The sequence below is a fragment of the Prunus persica genome, chromosome G8, assembly GCF_000346465.2.
Source record: "Prunus persica cultivar Lovell chromosome G8, Prunus_persica_NCBIv2, whole genome shotgun sequence".
Taxonomy (NCBI): Eukaryota; Viridiplantae; Streptophyta; class Magnoliopsida; order Rosales; family Rosaceae; genus Prunus; species Prunus persica.
In genome coordinates, this window is record NC_034016.1 from 19,390,700 (window position 1) to 19,411,031 (window position 20,332).

A 20,332-nucleotide genomic window follows, 5' to 3' on the forward strand; every position below is an offset into this window, starting at 1 on the left:
TGACTTTGAGTCCAAGAAATTTAAACAATAAATAAATAATAAATAAAAATAAAAAGGAAAAAAAGGGGGTTGATAATTGACATAACAAGGTTTGTCTGGATTCGTGGGTGAAGCGGCGGGCGTAACCCTTGTTTCTCTTTCTCTCTCCTTCTGCATCTGCCAATCAAGCTGGTCCGTTTCAACTCACTTGGTCGTTTCCAATATCTGACGTCGTTCTCTAACACCAGTTTACATTCACACCTAAACAGCTCAACCATTCATGACAGACCAATCGAGCACCACCACGTATTTGTAATAAGTCCTAGTGGTCATGAGACCCGTTTCAGTTTTAGTAGATGGTTGCTTCCTATTGGCTTTTGGGATGGGAGAGTTCATGCCATTTGTCACTGCTTTAATAGGCTTTCTCTACTTCCGTACATCACAGTCGCTTTGGATTTGTTCTATTACGACTTTTTGCTTGTGAGCTCCCATGTGGATATGGGTGATGTTATCCAACCTTTGAACCTTTTTTTCTTTTTAATTTCTTTTAAAGGTTAATGTGGAAAATTTAAAACTCAGTTGGTACTAGTATCGTTTAATAAATTTGAAATTTATGAAGACACTCATGCTTCGAGGAAATTCATTCTCAATGACACATTAAATATGATTAAAATTCATAAATTTATCTTTCATATTTTACTTTTACAACAATGCCTGATGACTCCCATATCGCGAGATTATCAAATCTCAATATAACAATAATTACGATTAAAATCCGTAAACTTTTATCTTTCATCTTTTACTTTTACGACAATGACACGTGACATTTATCCCACGAAGAAACCAAACCTTAATGACACATTAGTTATGATCAAAAGCCATAATATTTTATCCTTCATCTTTTACCTTTACGACAAAAACAAATGACATTCATACTTTGAAGAAACCAAACCACAATGAAACATTAGTTGTGATCAAATTTCGTAAAATTTACCTTTTATCTCTTACTTTTACAACAATGACATATGACAATCATCTCTTACTTTTATAACACATTGATTGTTATAAAACCCATAAAACTTCATCTTTCATTACTTTTACAACAATGAAATATGAATCCTCCATGTCCAATGCAAATACACAAGTTAATCGAATATGAATGCTACACCATATGTCTGAGATAATATAGGAATGAGGTTGCTGTATTGAACAATGTAACTTCAAACAAGCAACACTGAAAACCATACATAAAACTATATTAAAAAAACCCCAAAAAAATCGTGAATCCAAATTAAAATAAAATAGTATCATTTTTGTAATTTCCTTCTTCCTTATAATCTTGTCATCCATTCATTTTATATCTGGTCCTTTTTAAATTTGTCACCACCGCCGCTGACTACGAAAACCAAGCTATTATTTTATATCTGAAACCTACATGAGACGAATGTTATCCTCTGCAACTGTGATGTCAAACATTGCGTCCCCGTCTATGAAATCAACTCTTATTGGTCAAAGATTCAATTGCAAAGACTTTCATGCCCCTCAAAGAATCACACATACGTACGTTTCACAAGCACCCAGCTGCTGCCAGCTGAAATGCATAACTTGTATAACCAATGATGGTTCATTCTTCTCAGGCTGACTGAGAGAACATATGTGTGAGCTTTCAAATTTTAATGTTATCTTTAATTTGGTTATATAATTTGTGCAACTAATTAAATTGTGTACCCGTCAATAGAACAAATATGGCATAATGAACAGTTACGAGTATGATGAGTGGTGATGGAGATAATTGAAGACATGTAACACTACAAAAGTTAATATAACAAATAAAGCATAAGGATCGGTGATGAGAATGATGAGTGGTAATGAAGATAACTGAGGGGCAACCTAATTAATTAGACCTATACAAAACAGCAGCAAGCCGGAGGTTGAGTCCCATATCCCATACACAGGCCCCCCTTGGGAAATTTTTTGGATATGCAAGTCCCACGGCAGTCTGGGAAATCAGAACATGGACCCTGGCAAATTTCTGTTATTCTTAGCGCCCCTGCTGGCCCTGCCACTATTAATCCATTCAAATTTAAATTCATAATTACGACATTAATTTTAAGCGGCTAAATTGATGAGAGGTTGAAGGTCTAATTACCTGAAGCCAAAAGCAAAGCAATGCAGAGAAACCCTACAAACGGAGAGACCTTACCACCAGCAGCCATCTCTCTGATTCTTTTATTTGTTCATGAAATGACTTTTTCTCTCTTCTTTTTGGGTTGATGATAACTTGCATGCTCTTAAAATTTATATATCGTGCAATTGATTTGTGAGTCATACAAAAGATAAGTGGCTGTGGAATTTGGATGACTTGGTGGGAACAAATTGCATAATGGATTCCTTCCATGGGATGATCTCTCTGGCAGTCTAGTCTGTGTAATGTGAACATGTCCTAGTTTCTTTACTGCCAAGGCCCTTGTCTCTCTATATAATCAATGGAGAAAACTGCCACAAAAAGTTAATAGAACAAATAAGGCATAATGAACGGTGATAAGGATGATGCGTGGTAATAGAGATAATTGAGGACATTTAACAATAGCTCATCACAAAGAGCTCTACTTTTTTTTAGTTTGGGTATTTCCAAATTAATAAATGAACAGTGATGAGTATGATGTGTGGTAATGGACATAATTGAGGGCAATTGACAATAACTTTTGAGTGCTGCTATTTACATCTCTCTGTCGTATTTTCTCATTTACCTTATCTTCAAAATTTTAAAGACAAATTTATCCCTTTGTCAAATGACTTCTAAGAACTTAGGAAAACATTTATCTAACAAGTTAGACAATCTATATGCAACTTCACTCTCGACATAACCCAACCAATTACCCAGACTCCCAATCCCCCTACAAAATTCATACCTCTTAAGTTTTCTGCTTCTATCTTCAATTCTTGCAAATTACAAATAGAAGACTCATAAGATAATTAAAAAAGATAATGAGTAAGTAGTTGTTTTTCCTTTTTGCAAATTACAAATAAAGATGATGAGTAATTGTGTTCCATAAAAAACTAGAGAATGAATCAGAAAATACCTATTATCTATTTTAATTCTAACATAAAATAAAAAAATTTATAAAAAAAACAAATTGGCACACGCTCACGCTAGTATATATATAGTAAGGATTTGTCGTTTATCTTGCTCAGCATTTTTATCGTGCAATTGATTTTTCAGTCATACAAAAGGTACGTTGCTGTGGAATTTGGATTACTTGGTGGGAACAAATTCGCATTTTTAGGATTAATTGGTGGAAACAAATTAACATTTTAGGAATGGCTCATTCCATAAGTATATATAATGGATTAGGAGGTGGTGGAGTCGTTGTCAGAGTGTGTTGGAATTTTGATTATGCTTAGCACTCAAATGAACAAGTACAAAGTAATAATAAAGGAGAAGAAAACTATAAGGAGAGACTTGTTATTTTCTCCAAACTTCTCGCATAGGCTTGCTCGGTTCACACTTTCTTTAATTGAAACATCCTTGTGGTATGGGGACCCTTATCATTTCTGATGTTTTAGTTCAAGTGTAGTTTGCTTTGACATCAAACATATGATCGCTTGTTCTATATTAAAAAAAGAGGTGCAATGCAAGAGTTTAAACTATCATTGGTATCGAAAAGGCAATCGGGCTTATTTGTATGGAACTTAGTTTTATTTTAAAAAGATGGAACAAATTCAAGTGTTTTAAGGCCCCAAAGAGGCCATCGGGTCCTGATCCAGTCAAGAAAACAGGGAGAAACTCAACCGCTAATTGAACCCGCGTTTGAATTACTTGAACCCCAAGAAAGACAATCCTAAACGCGCGGGGATCAAAACGCATGTTGTATAAAGAGATATAAAGATAGAGAGGCCTTAGGTCTTCGTTTTCTTTGACTTCTCTTAGCTTTGCGTGGTACTGGAGCAGAGCATCCATCGGGTGAGTTAGAGTTACTCCTTCCCTCTTCTTAGCCCGCGTTTGGGAGTGCGGTGCTTCTTTTAGAAGCAGCTTATTTTTAAAAAATTTACACATTAGGTGTTTGGTAAAGTAGAAGTAGGCTGCTTTTTTCGAAATTACCCACATTGCCATATTTGTTTCATACAAGTACACGCCTTATCCTGTCTTTTTCTCGATCAAAAGTTCAAAACCTAAGCTCGTATTGGACAAGAGGCCCGCGACAACCATGTTACCAAGACAGCAGAGCTTGCCACAAACCTTTTTATTGATCCAGCCACCAACCAGCCCAATGTTAAAGGATTAATACTGGCAGGATCAGCTGATTTCAAAACTAAGCTTAGTGAGTCAGGTAGGTTTGATCCTCATCTGCAGGCCAAAATACTGAAAGTTGTGGATATTTCTTATGGAGGGGAGGAAGGTTTTAATCAGGCTATTAAGATGTCTCAAGAGATTCTGTTCAATGTGAAATTTATACAGGAGCAGCACTTGTTAGGCAAATACTTTGAGGAAGTTAACCAGGATACAGGAAAGTATGTTGTTGGTGTAGGTGACAAAAGCTTTGGAGATGGGTGCTATTAAGATACTCATTGTGTATGAAAATCTGGAGATCAATAGGTATGTGTTAAAGAACTCCAAGACTGATGAGATTTTTGTTAAACAGTTGAACGAGGAGGAGGAAAACAATGAAAGCAACTTTCGAGATCCTGTCACCTCCGACAAACTAGAGATTCAGGAGAAGATGTCACTGCTAGAGTGGCTTGCTGATGAGTACAAGAGCTTTGGTTGTACTCTTGAGTTTGTCACCAACAAATCACAAGAGGGGTCACAGTTCTGTCGAGGTTTTGGGGGGATTGGAGGAATTCTGCGGTACCAGCTCGATATGAGGTCATTCGATGAGTTTGCTGATGATGAAGTTGAGGAAGATGCGGAAGTTTACGATGTTGGAGAAGCTGAAGATGATTCTGAATAGGAATTAATGAAGTATTCCCCAATGCTGGTGCAGAAAGGCAGGGGTGAAAAGGCCTGCACCAGTGCGCATGGGGCTGTGGCGGCTGCTGCTACTGCTCCTGAGTGGTGTTCAAAAAATTTCTCAGGCTCGACCAAGGTTTCTATATATTAATTCTCTGCTAGCTTCTTCAAATTGCATCCTTTTATTTATTTTGTATTGACTAGTTCCTTTATCATTTATTTCTAAAAGGACATTGCATCTTCATCTGGTCCTGGAAAGTTTGATATGGTGATTGGATTTGAATCACAAAAAGGTGGGGTTGGAAAAGTCTGCACCAAAGTTGTTGCTGCTCCTCCTGAGAGCTGCTCAAAGGATTTCTCAGGCTTGATCAAGGTTTATATTTCTACTCTCTCTACATCATATGACATTATTTTCTTTTTCAATGACTGGTTGCTTAATCATAGTTTATTTCTTGAAGGGCACTGCACTGTTATCTGATCCTGAAAAGCTTGATGTGGTGATTTCTTCTGGATCACAAAAGGGGCTGGACAGAACAATCATCCAGAATGAGGAAATTATGCAGAGAGCTGCCTCTTTTGGATGATCAAGACTTGGCAGTGGTTTTCTTACAACTTAATTAGTGTTTAGCCAAACAAATTATGCAGTGTTTAACCATTTGGTAGTACTTTTCTTTTTTTAATTTCTGTCTAACAATTAATTTCCTACTCTGAGATACTATATAATTATGTGATGACTTTTGTTGGTTCTGGTTTGCAAATAAAATTTTCCATGCGATTTAAACTGAATCAAAGCTCCCCATATATAATGTATCCTTCAATCGAGAAATCCCTCAAATATCAAATGTCTTGTAAATAAATAAAAAAGCAGCAAATTAAAAGAAACCTTCTAGAATAGTGGACATGGTACTAGTCCAGTTGTAGAAAGGTTCCCAAAGTTTATTAGTTCAAAATTTTGAAGGTCACAACTTACAGAGCTGCATGCAATTGGGTAAATTTGATGAACCCAATAATTTATTTGTAAATTAAAACCTAAACATTAATATTACAGCAGCAAGTCGGAGGTTCAGTCCCAAATCCCATACAGGCGCCCCCCTTGGGATGCTGCTTGGCTATGCAAGCCCCATTGCAGTCTTTGAAGTCTGAACATGGTCCCAGGCAAACAACTGGCGCTCTTATTGCCCCTGCTGGCCCTGCCACTATTAATCCATTCAAAATTAAGTCAAAAATTACAGCATTAATTTTAAGTAGCCTAGAAAATTAGTGTGCATTAGATACATGATTATTATTAATTAAGTAGTTCATAAGAGATTTGAGGAGCCTAATTACCTGAAGCCAAAAGCAAAGCGATGCAGAGAAAGCCAACCAAGTTCTGAACCGCAGGAGAAAGCTTGCCAGCGGCCATCTCTAATTCCTTTGTTGATGAAAAATGAAATAATTTGTATGTTTTTATTTATACAAGCGACAGTCTAAAAGGCGATATATAGAGACTTTCCTACATTGATATCAGATTTTGTTGCTTTTGGAGCGTTTCTTTTCCTATATTATATGGTAAGGTTTTAAAAGTCCATAGACAATATCCAAACTTGCCTAAATACCAAATTAAAATATCAATAGGGTATGAGTTGGATTGGCTCATGCCTTTTCTGTACTCCCAAGTAGTCTTAGGTTCAAGCCCCCACGATACCCGTGTGTGAATTTTCCTCCCTCTCCCTCCTAATTTGGCAAAAAAGATTTGAAAAAAAAAAACCAATTTAGAATGTGGAGGTTGGTTTAGAATGTATGGTTAATGGTTGAAATTCAAAGAATACAAAAACAGTTAGGAAGATAAAGTAAAAATTGACAGAAAATCTGCACTCTGACTCTGAGTTCTGGCAATGCATTCTTCTAACTTCAAACCCAAGCCATATATATGATGAATGTGGTGGTCAATGAATTGTTTATGTATTTATAGCAGTCAGTCCAGACTTGGCCCTTGTCAGTCAGCTAGCTGTCTTTGTATCAGATATACACGTGTCATCATCTGATTGAATCTGAACAAGCAATATTATATATCCACGGTCACAAGCTGGAGTAGAAGCTGCTACTCTGTTTGCTCTGTATTGATGAAAATTCAAACAGCTAGAGCTAGCCTTCAATGCATGCCATTAGTCTTGCTGGCAACAATTGGAACTGATTTTTGTTCGAAATATATTGTGGTTTGTTGATTTTCTTGTGAACTTTTAAAAAAAGCACTTTTAGGCTTAAGCTAATGAAGGCTCTAGCTAAAGTAAATCATAAACAGTGATGAGCCTGGGAAATATTAGACAGCTTTAGAAAGCTAGCTACCAAAGCCGGCATTTAACCTTATTTACTACACCCAACTGCCCCTCACCGCTGTTTTTGCCTTTATAAGCAAACCCTCAAACCCTTCTCCACAAACCAAGTGACCTAAAGAGACCACAAGTACTGAAAAAACAAAGAGAGCAGAGAGAGAAGAAACAGAGAGATGGCAAGGTGGTGCATTGTGCTGGTTCTTGCTCTAGTTGTAGCTCACACTACAGCTAGAAACGTGCCTACAGCGAATGACGCTGGTTTCAAAGACCAAAAGAACTTCCTCGGTGGCGTTGGTGGCTTCTCTGGTATTGGCAGCAATGGGCTTCCATTTGCTGGAGCAGGGGCTGGTGTTGGTGGTGATCTTGGCGGCGGACTTGGTGGAGGCGCTGGGATAGGCGGAGTTGCCGGGCTTGGTGGTGGTAGTGGTGGAATCGGTGACTTGGGTGGTGCAGGCGGCTTGGGTGGTCTTGGTGGTTTAGGCGGCGGCACCGGAGGCTTGGGTGGTCTAGGGGGCTTAGGAGGCGGCACCGGAGGCTTGGGTGGTCTAGGAGGCTTAGGAGGCGGCACCGGAGGCTTGGGGGTTCTTGGTGGAGTAGGCGGTGCTGGTGGCGGCATTGGCGGCGGTGTTGGTGGTGGAAGTGGTGTTCTTCCCTACCCTTGAAGATGTAGTTCAAATATGGGATTGATTGTGTTGTGTGTTTACCTCTTTATGGGATTAATTTGTTGAAGTTTAGCTGTTGAAGTGTTTAGCAGTTTAGTTGTGTGAGGTCATCACTCATGAGCTGAGGGTATTTTCTTAAAGATTTCGTTTGTGTCTTCCTAATCCTAGTTACTAGTCAGTCAAACAATATTATATCAAGAAAATGTTTCCTTGTGCCTTTTTAATATTATATCAAGAAAATGTTTGATCTTTATCTTTAGTATTAAACCAGTAAATGTTTCTGTTCTAACAGAAGTTCTCCCAGAAAGAAAACAAAGAAAAAACATTCCGAGAATTCATCTGCATAAATATTTCATAATGGAAGCAATCGTAGTCGTGAAGGTCATGATCATTAGAACCATCACCAAAAAAGTCATTTACCAGAATCCAGATAGAACACCATTAACGATGACCTCTTAGGAAGTTCTCATGTTGCGTCCTTTTTTTTTCCTTATTAAAAAATGAGAACATCATTAACTTGACCAAGAAATGGACATTATTTCTTCTTCTTCTTTTCTTGCTACAATAAATGAATGATAAATTGTTCCAGAAAAATGCAGCATTTCTCGTACGTCTACTTTTGATTGTGGCAATCTTGCCTACCATCAATTCATCAAAGCAAAATCACCCACTTGACCAACCTAGCATTAACTTGGTCGATTGAAAGAGCTCTAGGCCATGAATGAGTTTATGTGTTGCAATGCTGGGTTTGAGTCTGGAGCGTCAGTGAGCAATAACTCTCCATCTCTCTGTCACCTGACAAAAATGTGTGGAACTCAGTAAAGGTCGAGACTGAACACATAATGTGTGAAAAATTTAATACGTCTGGTCAATTTTTTATTATTTAAAAAGAAATAAAACCATAAATGAGGTGACCCAAGTGTTAGCTTGGATGGCAGCTCAATTTATTGAGTGAATTGAATTAGTAACCCGAAAAGCATCCACCCTCTACAGAAAACAACCACCTTCTGCTTCTACTATAATGCATGGCCAAAGTGAGGAGAAAGACTAACATGAAATGGGGATATCACTATTTTATTATTCAAGTCAATAACGCTATGACACGCGTGATAACACTTCTACAAAGTACATTAGCCGAAGATAGCAAAACAGTGATATCCCCACTGCAACTAAGTTTTTCTTCGTAAGTGGCCACGTTGATCTCCCAAGTGTTTTGGTTGTGATTTTTTTCTTTTTTTAGTTGAGAAGCTATGTGCAGTAAAAGAACATGCATGTAGATGTAGTTGAGAGATTGAGCGCGTATATAATATATACATGTTTCCTTCATGATAGCACAAAAAGCATTCCATGGACCCATGTTTTTTGTTTCCTTAAATCTGTCTTCATTTAAACAAAAATGTATCAATTATCAACACCATTAGTGTAATAAATAAATACTATTCTCCCTTTCTCTTGAAACTTAATTTAAGAGATGCGTGACCACATAAGGATAAGGTCATGAATATTTTGTTTAATATAGGCTCAAAAAGCACTTTTTGTGGGGCAATTGATCTGGGACAAGCACTTGAAGATAGGGTTCTTTCTACAGGCTAGCTTCATCAGTAAGAGCATATCCACAAGGGAAAAACAAATTGGGTCAAATTTATAAGTCCGTGTCCAACTTTCCTCAATACGTTTGTGATTATCAAAAAGTTTATTACTTACTGTTACTACTTATAATTACCTGAGACTAATTATGTCACAAACTGCACACAATTAAGTTTAATTTCCAGATGTTACACTAATCTCTTACTGAACGTATATAAACACTCATCACCCGCCTATAAAAGCTATAATAAGAAAGAATAGGCCATATCAAATCAAACCAAACCATGAGCACCATGTCGGGCAACGCGGTTTTCTTACTTGTAACGACGCTGTTAGCCATGGCTGCTCAATGCAACGCTAACTTTCCTTATTATTTTGGTGACTTCAAAGTAAGCATTCGAAACGGATTTAGCGGGAACATCAAGTTGGAGGTGAATTGCACATCATTTGACGATGATTTGGGCAGGCATTGGCTCCGAAAGGGAGAGACTTACAGCTTTACTTTCCACACAGACATTTTGGGCACAACAACATGGGATTGCCGTTTAGCAACACAAGATGCTCCTCTTGGCACCTCCCAATTGTTCAAGTGTGACTATGATTTTCTCAAAAAGTGCGATTTCAGAGAGTGCAAATGGGATGTCAGGGACGACACGGAATATTTGCTAGACATTCCCCAAAACAAATATGTACGCTGGGCTCATACTTAGTTTAGATGCTTTTCAAGATATCAAATTCAATAGCTAGCCCCCTGTGCCAATTACAAGTACAAGAAGATTTCGTTTGAACCATCCCTATAATATGAGATTTATATTTATGTTTATCACGCACCCTATGTCCTTATTGAATGACTTGTGATGTTAAAGAAATTTTGTTTTGTTTTTTAAAGGAATCAAGACGTAATACTTGACAACAATTACATTATTCTGTCTCTCCATGAATATCAGAAAACTTGGACTATGACGATGATTGTGTTGATATTGCAATATTCATTGATACTTTAGTATTACTCATCAACTATTAGTTTCTCATTATAACTTCTCAATACTCATCAACTCTTATTTTCTGATTATACAAACACGCATCTCCATCAGATTTATTTTTAGCCTTATTATTTCTTAATATTGTGCATGCAATCGATTTCACAAGGTCTTTCTTATGAATTAACATCTCATTAAATCTCAAGTCAAATGTGCTTTTGGATTGTCATATTTTCATGTTGTGCGTGCCAAAACATAAATACTAACATTTCCCACGCCATCATATTAGTTAAAATTCCAAGTATATAATGAATGAAAAGAGCTAAAAAAATGGGAAAAAGAAGGGAAAGCTTTATTGAATACTAGAAATTGAAAGGGAAGACGTAATACCCGACTTTAATTACATTATTCGTATCTCCACGCATATCAGAAAACTTGGACTATGACAATGATTGTGTTGATATTGCAATATTCATTCATATTTTATCCACACTCATCAACTCTATTAGTTTCTGATAATAACTTATCAACACTAATCAACTCTTATTTTCTTATGATATAAACACGCTTATCCATTAGATTTATTTTTAGCGTTATTATTTCCCAATACTGTGCATGCAATCAATTTCCCAAGACCTTTCTTATGAATTAATATATCTTATTAAATCTCAAATCAAATGTGCTTTTGGATCGTCATAATTTTCATGTTGTGCATGTCAAAACATAAATACCAACCTTCCCACGCCATCATATATTAGTTAAAATTCCAACTACATAATGAACGAAAACTTGGAGCAAAAGGGAAAGAAAAATAGCCACGACAATGAGCCCGATCACCAAAACCCACCTACTTGTTCTTGCTTTTGCAATAGCAATAAGCCCCATCTGGTGCTCTCCTTCATCTAATAGCGAAGTGTTTCCAGAATTCACAAACTGGCATGTCTACGTCGTCAATGGGTTGAACGACAACCAGACTATGTCGGTCCACTGTAAATCCAAAGACAATGATTTGGGCATTCAAAATCTGCCGCAAGGGGCAAATACGACATGGAGTTTCAGAACAAACTTCGTCCACTCAACTCTTTTTTGGTGCTACATAAGCAAGGCCAAGGCCCATGCTGCCCTAAAAGTCTTTTGGCAAGACATCTATCTCTTTCAGAAATGCAATTGGAAGAACTGTATTTATACAGCAAAAGATGATGGGGTTTACATAAAAGATTTTCCAAACGATTGTGATGTGTTTGCCAAGAAATGGGAAGATGGATGGCGATGATAATAATCAAGATTTCAATATACAGTCCAATTTATTCAGAATTTTAATGTTTATTAATAATTGAGGTTGTATATGCATCTTCTTTAAAATATAATTTTCGTTGTTTTTTTTAATAAAAAAATCTTTGTTAATTATTCTTTCGTGCTTATCCTCTTTTGTTGTATTTAATTTGTATCCAAAAAGCAATAAGGACCACATCATCGATACAATACAATGAATTGAATTTTATTCAATTAAATAAGATGCTACCAAATATAATTTTGAAACTTTTTTGAGATAAAAACGATAACATGCATTTATAGACATAAACGTTCTCAGTGAATCAATACAAATACAGATAACCACACAAGGTTATTACAAATACGAAGGACTCCACCGACAACATTAGGTGCACAAGTGTACCTCCACGCATAGTCATAAATTGATCGTCTTTAAGCTTCAAAGTATTTCATAATTTTAGAAAATAGGAAAAAAAAAAAAAAACGGATGGCAAAAAAACCTTATGGATAGGAAAGAGAGGCAGATAATTCCTTAGTTAATTCAATGAATCTACAGTCGAACGTCATTAATATGCTTCCGTTTATGAAAATATGCAAACTTGGAAAAGAGTTATATGGATATAATCCAAAGTTCCATAACCAGATCAATTTGGCAATATAAAACAAGAAGAAAATGACCTTAACGTTACATACAGAACACAAAACAATGAGAGCTTTCAAAGGATATGTGGTTTTCTTCGTCTGTGTAGCAATATTAGCCCTCAGTGCCCCATGTCTTGGAAGCCCTGGAATTCGTTATAATAAATGGCATGTGCACGTGGTTAACAACTTGGGCGCCGGAAAAACATTGTTTGCGCATTGTAAATCCAAAGACGACGATCTAGGCGAGCGAAACCTTGCACCGGGGACTGAGTTCAATTGGAGTTTCAAAGAGAATTTCTTTGGAACGACGTTGTATTGGTGCTACATGAGCACGGACCAGAAGCATGCAGCATTGGATGTGTTTTGGGTGGAGGGTGACCATAGTTGGCTTCAGTATAGATGCAATTGGAAAGATTGCATTTGGATTGCGAAAGATGATGGGATTTACATAAAGATTATTCCTGAAAATCGTGATGAGTTTTCTCATAAATGGGAGGTGTAGGTGACGCTTGATGATCATGGCAACAACTATCTGATTGTAAAAGGAATTAGGGTGTCCAGTTTCCAGTATTGATGCAATAAAGAATACAGCCCAGAAAATTATGTGAAAGTGTTACATGTATTCTGGTAGCATTTTCCTGAGTTTCGGTGACAATTTTCCTCATTTTCCCTATTAAACACATTTTTAATAACCAGATAATTCTCATACACGAAACATTAGAGACTTTGGTTGATAAGAAAGAAATAGTCACGAATTTTCTGAGCATTAGCAAAAATAGTCAAGATGGCTCTCGGGATTTCCTTCCAAACAAAATTTATTTCCATCCATAATGCTATTAATTCGCCAAGGTATATAAGCATTTTAGAGTGCCCGTTTTATTTCCCCAGACATGTACATGTACCGTACCTCCCACTCACCATTATTCCTAAAATCGTAATATTTAATCACTTATATTTTCACAACCAAAAGAAAGTTCAGTTCTATATATGTTCAGACTTTTATATAGACATTTTAAAAAACACTTCTATGAAAATTAACACAGCAAAATCTTCAATTTATCTCCAAGTGTTCCTATTTTATACAAAGTTTATTTCTTTCATATGGTCTTTTTTTTAAACTAAATTTATTTTCATGTAGTCTAAAATGCACCCAGACATGAATTTCTCGTTTTATGATTAATTTCTTGAAAACTTCTTTAAATCACCCTTCTAGTGCTTTCCCTTAAATCAAGAATAGTTTATGATATATTTGCACTAAAAATTCTCAATTTAAAAAATAATAATAATAATTTCTTTCTCTTCCTCTTTTGTTTAACATTGGGATTTATGAACATTTTTGTATTTCTTTTGAGTTTGAATAGTGTAGATGATGAGATTAATCTTCAACCATTTGAACATTTGAATTCATAAGAACTATGATTATAATGAATGTATATATTATCAATAAATATGAAATGATAGTATGAAGTGGGCCAAAACGAGTAGTTAATGTAGTATTAACTAATTAACTGGTTAGCGCTTGAGCCCGAATAAAATGAGAACCTTCTAACTATTTTTTAAAATTTTGTGAAGGGCCCCCTCTAATGTGAAATCATAACTCTACCACTAAAAGTGGGTGTGCCTATCTTAAACAAAGGTTCATCCATTGCTATCTAAGACCAAAGGATTTATGGATATCCATCAACAAAGCATTCCCTAAATCCTTTTTTTATGCAAACATTTTTCATAGACGAAGCTACTTGCATGTGAGCTCAGCACGAAGAGTTGTATAGCGGGGTTGGTGTTCATAGTGATCTGGATTTGAAGGAGAAGAAGACGAAGGTTCATGCTTCCCTGAGTCCTTGGAAGTCATTTTATAAAAAGATAATTTTATCTTAAAATTTTTAAAGATAAAATAAATAAGAAAATATAAGACAATGATGAAAATAACAACGTTCGCATTTTATCACTACCTAGCCATCTTACATTTGATTTTAGATTAATTTATTCCTTTATTTGCATTTACAGCCATATATTTAATTTCACTAAAAAATGAAATTTGAGTTAATAGAAGAGTGAGAAAAGTGGTCGCCAAATTTGAAGAATGAAAAATGGAGTGCAACAAAAAGTTTATGGGAGTTGCCAATGTAACTCCTCGTTTTCTCTACATGCATGTGTGACAACTCACAAAAGAGGCAGATAAGTTGCAAACGACTCACTAGTGTAGTGGTTTGGAGTAATTATTCTCCAAATAAAATTCTGAGTTCGAGTCTTAACATCCATATCGTGTGTGTGAGTTTAGAAAAGATCTTTAAAAAATCAAAAAATAAAAAGAAAGAGGCAGATAACTCCTCAAATAATTAAATGAATAGTACAAACTTCCATTAATGATTAATAAATACCCAAGTTTGGCTACCTATATATAAACCAACAAGAAAACTGAGTTTGCAGCTCAAAACCAGAGATAAAACAATGACTATATTTCCTTTCAGTTTCAAACCCAATTACGTGGTTTTCTTTGTGTTTGCTGCAATATTTTTAGCAGCCTTGGCTCTCCCATATCATGCAAACTCAGCTAATCAGACCAACTTGGGTTATCCGATAAATAAATGGGTTGTTCATGTCGTTAATCAAATGGGGGCTTCAAAAACGTTGGTAGCTCATTGTAAATCCAAGGACGACGATCTGGGAATCCGTGACGTTCTGCCCGGGAATGAGTTCAACTGGGGTTTCAAAGAGAACTTCGGTGGAACAACGCTTTTCTGGTGCAACATCCACAACAACCATCAACACGCTAATTTTCAGGTGTTTTGGCATGAGGATGAGTCTAAGAGCAGTTGGCTTCACTACAGATGCAACTGGAAAGAGTGCTTTTGGGTTGCTAAAGATGATGGGATTTACATCAGAAACACTCCTGAAGGCCGTGACGAGCTTCAGCATCAATGGGAACCAGGGTGGTAATTAATTAATTAATTAAGATGATGATCCAAGGAGTTGCACTTCCTATATGTAGTTATGATCCAAGGAGTTGTAAAGGAAGATGTCAAATCACTACCCATATGCAATAAAGAATTTGAGACCAATAAATTATGTGAAATTGGTTTGCAATTTTAACAAGCTCACGCTGACCCAATTCGAATCTAAATTGAAATTTGGACGAGTTTAAATTGGTTATATATTGGAAAATAAACTAAAGTTGGGCATATGGTTTGATAATTACTTAAAGTGATGGGATTTTTATAGAGCCTTTTTCACTTTGAGGGGGGAAGAAGTCACTGTTCTTCCCTCCTCTCCCTTCTTCTCTTCCTCTCTCCCTCCTTTCACCTCTTCCCCATTTTCAGAGACAAATGATTTTTCCTATTTGTCTTAGTTTTGTTATGATTTTCATCCAACCATTATAGGCAGCTGCGGCTCAGCGTCGGATCTTCACATGCATTTCGGCATCGGATCTCCACCACCATCTTTTTTGCAATTTTTTTATATTTGGAATAAGTTGCAAAGACTCTTTGGGTTCTCTGTGTAGTTTTCACCTCTCCTTTTGTGAGAGTTTTCCATCTCTCCTTTGTGAGAGTTTTCCATCTCTCCTTTGTGAGAGTTTTTCATCTCTCCTTTGTGAGAGTTTTGTTTGTATTGTTATGGCTTGGTTTTTTCAAGCTTTATCTATTTTTTATTATTCTAAGTTTGCAATCTTAGTTGGGATGCCTATGCCAAAGTTTCTTCTATCTTGCCTGATCGTTAGTGAAGACATACATGATTTTCTTAATTTTGATATTAGACCGCTCCGTTATTGTAATAGCCCTTTTGTGGCTAGTTTGTATTAGCCCTTTGTAGCTAGTGGTTTTTTTGACTGAATTATGAATGCAATCATAGAATTTCTCAACAAAAAAAAAAAAAAACTTATACCTCAGTTTCAATTTGTCAATTTAAAGAAAAATTTAAGAGAAATGTCACCTTAATTTGTCAAAACCCATGATTTGTCATATGACTTTAACACCATCCAATTTTCCATCCATTTTAAGGGTATTTTAGTTTTTTCCATTTTCAAGGGAAAAAAGAGAGAAAAACCTTTTCTCCTCCACCCCAACCCCCGCCCCAAAAAACACATCACTAGGAAAATTACCAAAAAGAAAAAAGAAGAAGAAAAAGGTGGACTTGGTCTAAGTTGGCTGAGGGAATTTGTGTGTGAAGGGTAGGTGTTCCATGGTAGAGAGAGAATGAGGAAGGGGTGGGGAATGGAGGAAGGGACTGTGAAGAGGGAAGGGAGGATGAATTTCAAGGTGGGTGAGGTTGGTCGGAGCCGCAAGTGGAGCACTTGGGATGGAGGAAGATGAGATTTTTTTTTTAAATACAATTTTTTATATAATGATTTTTTCATTATAAAATATTCTTAAAAATACCCTTTTAAATGGAAGGAAAATTGAATGATGTTAAAGTCAGATGACAAATCATGGATTTTGACAAATTGAAAATGAGGTATAAGTTCAAGTGACATTTCTACAAAAATCTCTAAACTGATCTAGGATTTAGGCTAAACCATATTGACTTCTTATTTTTAATTTTAAAATGAAGAAATTAGTTGAATACAAAGTTGAAAAGTCGGTATAATTATGGTAGATAGAGAGAGAAGGAGGGACATAGAGAATAAGACATGTCGTATTCAATTTGAAATTTCCATTTCCTGAGGCACCTTAATAATAACCTAATAATTCTTATCCAGAAACATAAAATAAATATGACAAAATAACAAATTTCCCTATATATCTTGATAATTCAAAAACAATACTAGATGTTGAGCAACTCAACTTATGTAAACATATAACATCCCGAGATTCTATATTTAGTGTTTGTGCATTTACTTGTATTTTACAAATATATGAATAAATGAAATATTATTCTATCGGTCGAGATTTTTTATTAAAAAAATACAATTGGTGATATTATTGTAAATTATAGGAGTTTCTTAATTTTAAGGAACTAAGACGCTTGAGCAATCAATGCAGTCTTTGAATTTTGATTGCATGCATGCCTCATGGCATCCATTAGCACCCTTTGGAATTTGCATGCCCTTCAAGTGTAAGAGATACTATTTTTCCATAACTCAGCATTAATTTCCATTATTTGGCACCAAGCAATATAAGAAAAAAAAGAAGAAAAAAGAAAAAGGTTGGACTATGTCTAGTAATTGATGGCTATTTAAACCACTGGACATGTAATCAGAAATATTCAACCAAATTTACAGCAATCAAGTACAGAAACAATGAATCCAATGAAACCATCCCTATCCTCCATTTCTATGCTCTTACTTGCCCTACTTATCTTCCTGAGCCAAACCCAAGTCACCTATTCACTTTTCAACAAGTACAGGGTGCATATTATCAACGGATTGACGAATGAGACTCTTACAGCTCATTGTAAATCCAAGGACGACGATCTTGGAGTTCATGAACTTGCAGTGGACCAGGAATTTTCATGGGAATTTCGCATCAACTTTTTTGATAGAACACTTTACTTTTGCAATCTGGTGTGGAATGGTGGACATAAAACTTTTGATGCGTTTCTAGTCGATGAGAAAGCTTTGCTGAATTCTTGTAGTTCTTCTGACTGTATGTGGAGAGCAAGAGATGATGGAGTTTACTTGTTTAATTATCCGCACAAACAATATAGACTAAAATATCAATGGGAAAAATGAAATTATTGATGTAAAAGAGTAGTCACATTTTCGCTAGGAAAATAATCTTGTGAGTTGCTGTGATCAACATCCAATCAATGAAATTATTATAGCATTTTCTCACAACTTGTTTCATTTGATGCTATATCTTACATTTTATTTTTGCTAATTTGTTAATTTGCAACTTGTGTAAGACCAAATGAATCTCTACACCCAATGTTAGAGTTTGGATTTTTTTTTCTTTTCACAAAGTGATATTCTAACTAATATACTGGGTGGGGAGATCTAATTGGGATGCAAAGGAGCAAGAACATTAGGGAGAACTCAAATTTCTCAGATCGATAGAAAGCGAAAAGTAGAAGAAGAAATTGTAGAAAACAAGAATATTATGTATTGCAAATTTAACTGTGCAATTAGGCAACCTGTTACTAATTAAGATGTCAATCATACAAGTCTAGCAGTACAATTTTTAAATTTGTGAAGGCAAATCACTCAACAAGCAAAGGCCAAAAGAGTGGTACCAAAAATATGGCACACAAAAATGTCCTGCTTAGCTCACACACAAAGAATAGCAGCAAGCTAAGCTCAATCCCCTGCATAGCAATCATCCAAAACTGAGATGGAAGAGATTCATCTGCATATTGACTTCATCTTTTTTTTTTTCTTTCTTTTTAATACAAGTCATAATGTAACGTATAACAGTATAAAGGAGACAGGGGTTTCTCACACACACAATTGTTGGCAATTCCTTACTTAGTTAGGATTTTAGTTACTTACCCATTTATCTAGTCCTATTATAATTGAGATTTTTTTCCTATTGTAATTTAGATTTATTTCTTATTTTATTTAATGTTGTACTTCCTTATAAATACCTCTATATATATCGGAGAAGAATACATAACTGAATATTTGCCCTACTTTGTTTGACATGATTTTTTTTTTTCATCAAGGTGACATGGGGTTCGAACTTGAGACCATTCATTTGCAAATCGAGGCCCCTTTTCACTCGGCTAAATCCCGTTGAAAAATTGACTTCATCTTAATATTGGTAAAATAAGGAATTAATTCTTAACTAAATTGCCAAATGGCGTTAATTCTTATTCTTTGGCACCAAGCGAATACATTAAATTTTCTGTTTCAGTTACATATCTTCTTTCACCCAATAATAGGTATGAACTAATACAGTGAACATTGACCCCAAAAAAAGACTAATACAATGAACGCAAACTTTTTTTATTTGGTAAGTAAATGAATTGAAATGAATTTGACCTTATCCACTGGTTGGACTAATCAGTAAATGATAGCTATTTAAACCCATATACATAATTAAAAAAAATTCAACTAAATTTACAGCAACCAAGTACAGAAACAATGAAGCCAATGAGGGCGCCATGCCTATCCTACATTTCCATGCTCTTACTTGCCCTAGTTATCTTCCTCAGCCAAACCCAAGTCACGTATTCACTTTTCAACAAGTACCGGGTGCATGTTATCAACGGGTTGTCAAAAGACACTCTTACAATTCATTGTCAATCCAAAGACACCGATCTGGGAATCCATGAACTTGCAGTGAACCAGGAATTTGAATGGGAGTTTCGCACCAACTTTTTCGATACAACTCTTTTCTTTTGCAACCTGCGGTGGAACGGTGGACATAAATCTTTTGATGCGTTCAAAGTCGATGAAAAAGGTCTGTTGAATGATTGTAGCGCTAATGATTGTATGTGGTTAGCAAGAGATGATGGGATTAACTTGTTTAATTATCCCCACAAAGAATATCGACAAAAATATAAATGGGATAAATGAAATTGATGTGGAAAAGTACTCAATTGTTCGCAAGATGATCTTGTGAGTGGCTGTGTTCAACATCCAATATATAATATTATAAGCATTTTCTCACTACTCGTTTAAATTTCTTTTTTAATTTCTCGCATTTTGTTTTTGGATTAATTTGTTAATTTGCAATTTGTATGTAATGCCATGAATCTATGCATCCAATTGTGAGAGATTGAACTCTGCTTCGGGCACCAATATTATTTGTGCTCTTTAGTGTAAAAGGCATAATTATTTGTGCTCTTTGTTAATAGCTACAGTGCAACCACCCAAAAAAGTATATAATCAAATTAAAATTGTGGAGACAATATTTCAATACAACTAAAGAGTAAAATAAAATAAAAAACTAGAAGTCACACCTTCAACCTTAGCTCACGCTTTGAGTCTTCAATTTCAAGAGCAGACAAACAAAAAAACACTCCAGACCTAAGTAGCAGATAATCACCTTCAAAACACAAAAAATTCAT

The 20,332-nt window shown here is 35.7% G+C and overlaps 5 protein-coding genes and 1 pseudogene across 5 annotated transcripts; all 6 read left to right on the forward strand.

Annotated features, from left to right (window-relative positions):
- Positions 2,511 to 4,931, forward strand: LOC18767024 (annotated as a pseudogene).
- Positions 7,323 to 8,157, forward strand: LOC109950562 (glycine-rich protein 23-like). Its single transcript, XM_020569733.1, has one exon. It carries the CDS (start codon positions 7,416 to 7,418, stop codon positions 7,902 to 7,904), a length of 489 nt encoding a protein of 162 aa, XP_020425322.1. The 5' UTR covers positions 7,323 to 7,415; the 3' UTR covers positions 7,905 to 8,157.
- Positions 9,785 to 10,201, forward strand: LOC18767933. Its single transcript, XM_007200763.2, has one exon. It carries the CDS (start codon positions 9,785 to 9,787, stop codon positions 10,199 to 10,201), a length of 417 nt encoding a protein of 138 aa, XP_007200825.2.
- Positions 11,295 to 11,744, forward strand: LOC18766895. The gene has a single exon (XM_007199163.1). It carries the CDS (start codon positions 11,295 to 11,297, stop codon positions 11,742 to 11,744), a length of 450 nt encoding a protein of 149 aa, XP_007199225.1.
- On the forward strand, positions 12,450 to 12,887 carry LOC18766253. The gene has a single exon (XM_007200002.2). It carries the CDS (start codon positions 12,450 to 12,452, stop codon positions 12,885 to 12,887), a length of 438 nt encoding a protein of 145 aa, XP_007200064.2.
- LOC18768730 lies at positions 14,837 to 15,325 on the forward strand. Its single transcript, XM_007201050.2, has one exon. The coding sequence runs from the start codon at positions 14,837 to 14,839 to the stop codon at positions 15,323 to 15,325; it is 489 nt and encodes a 162-aa protein (XP_007201112.2).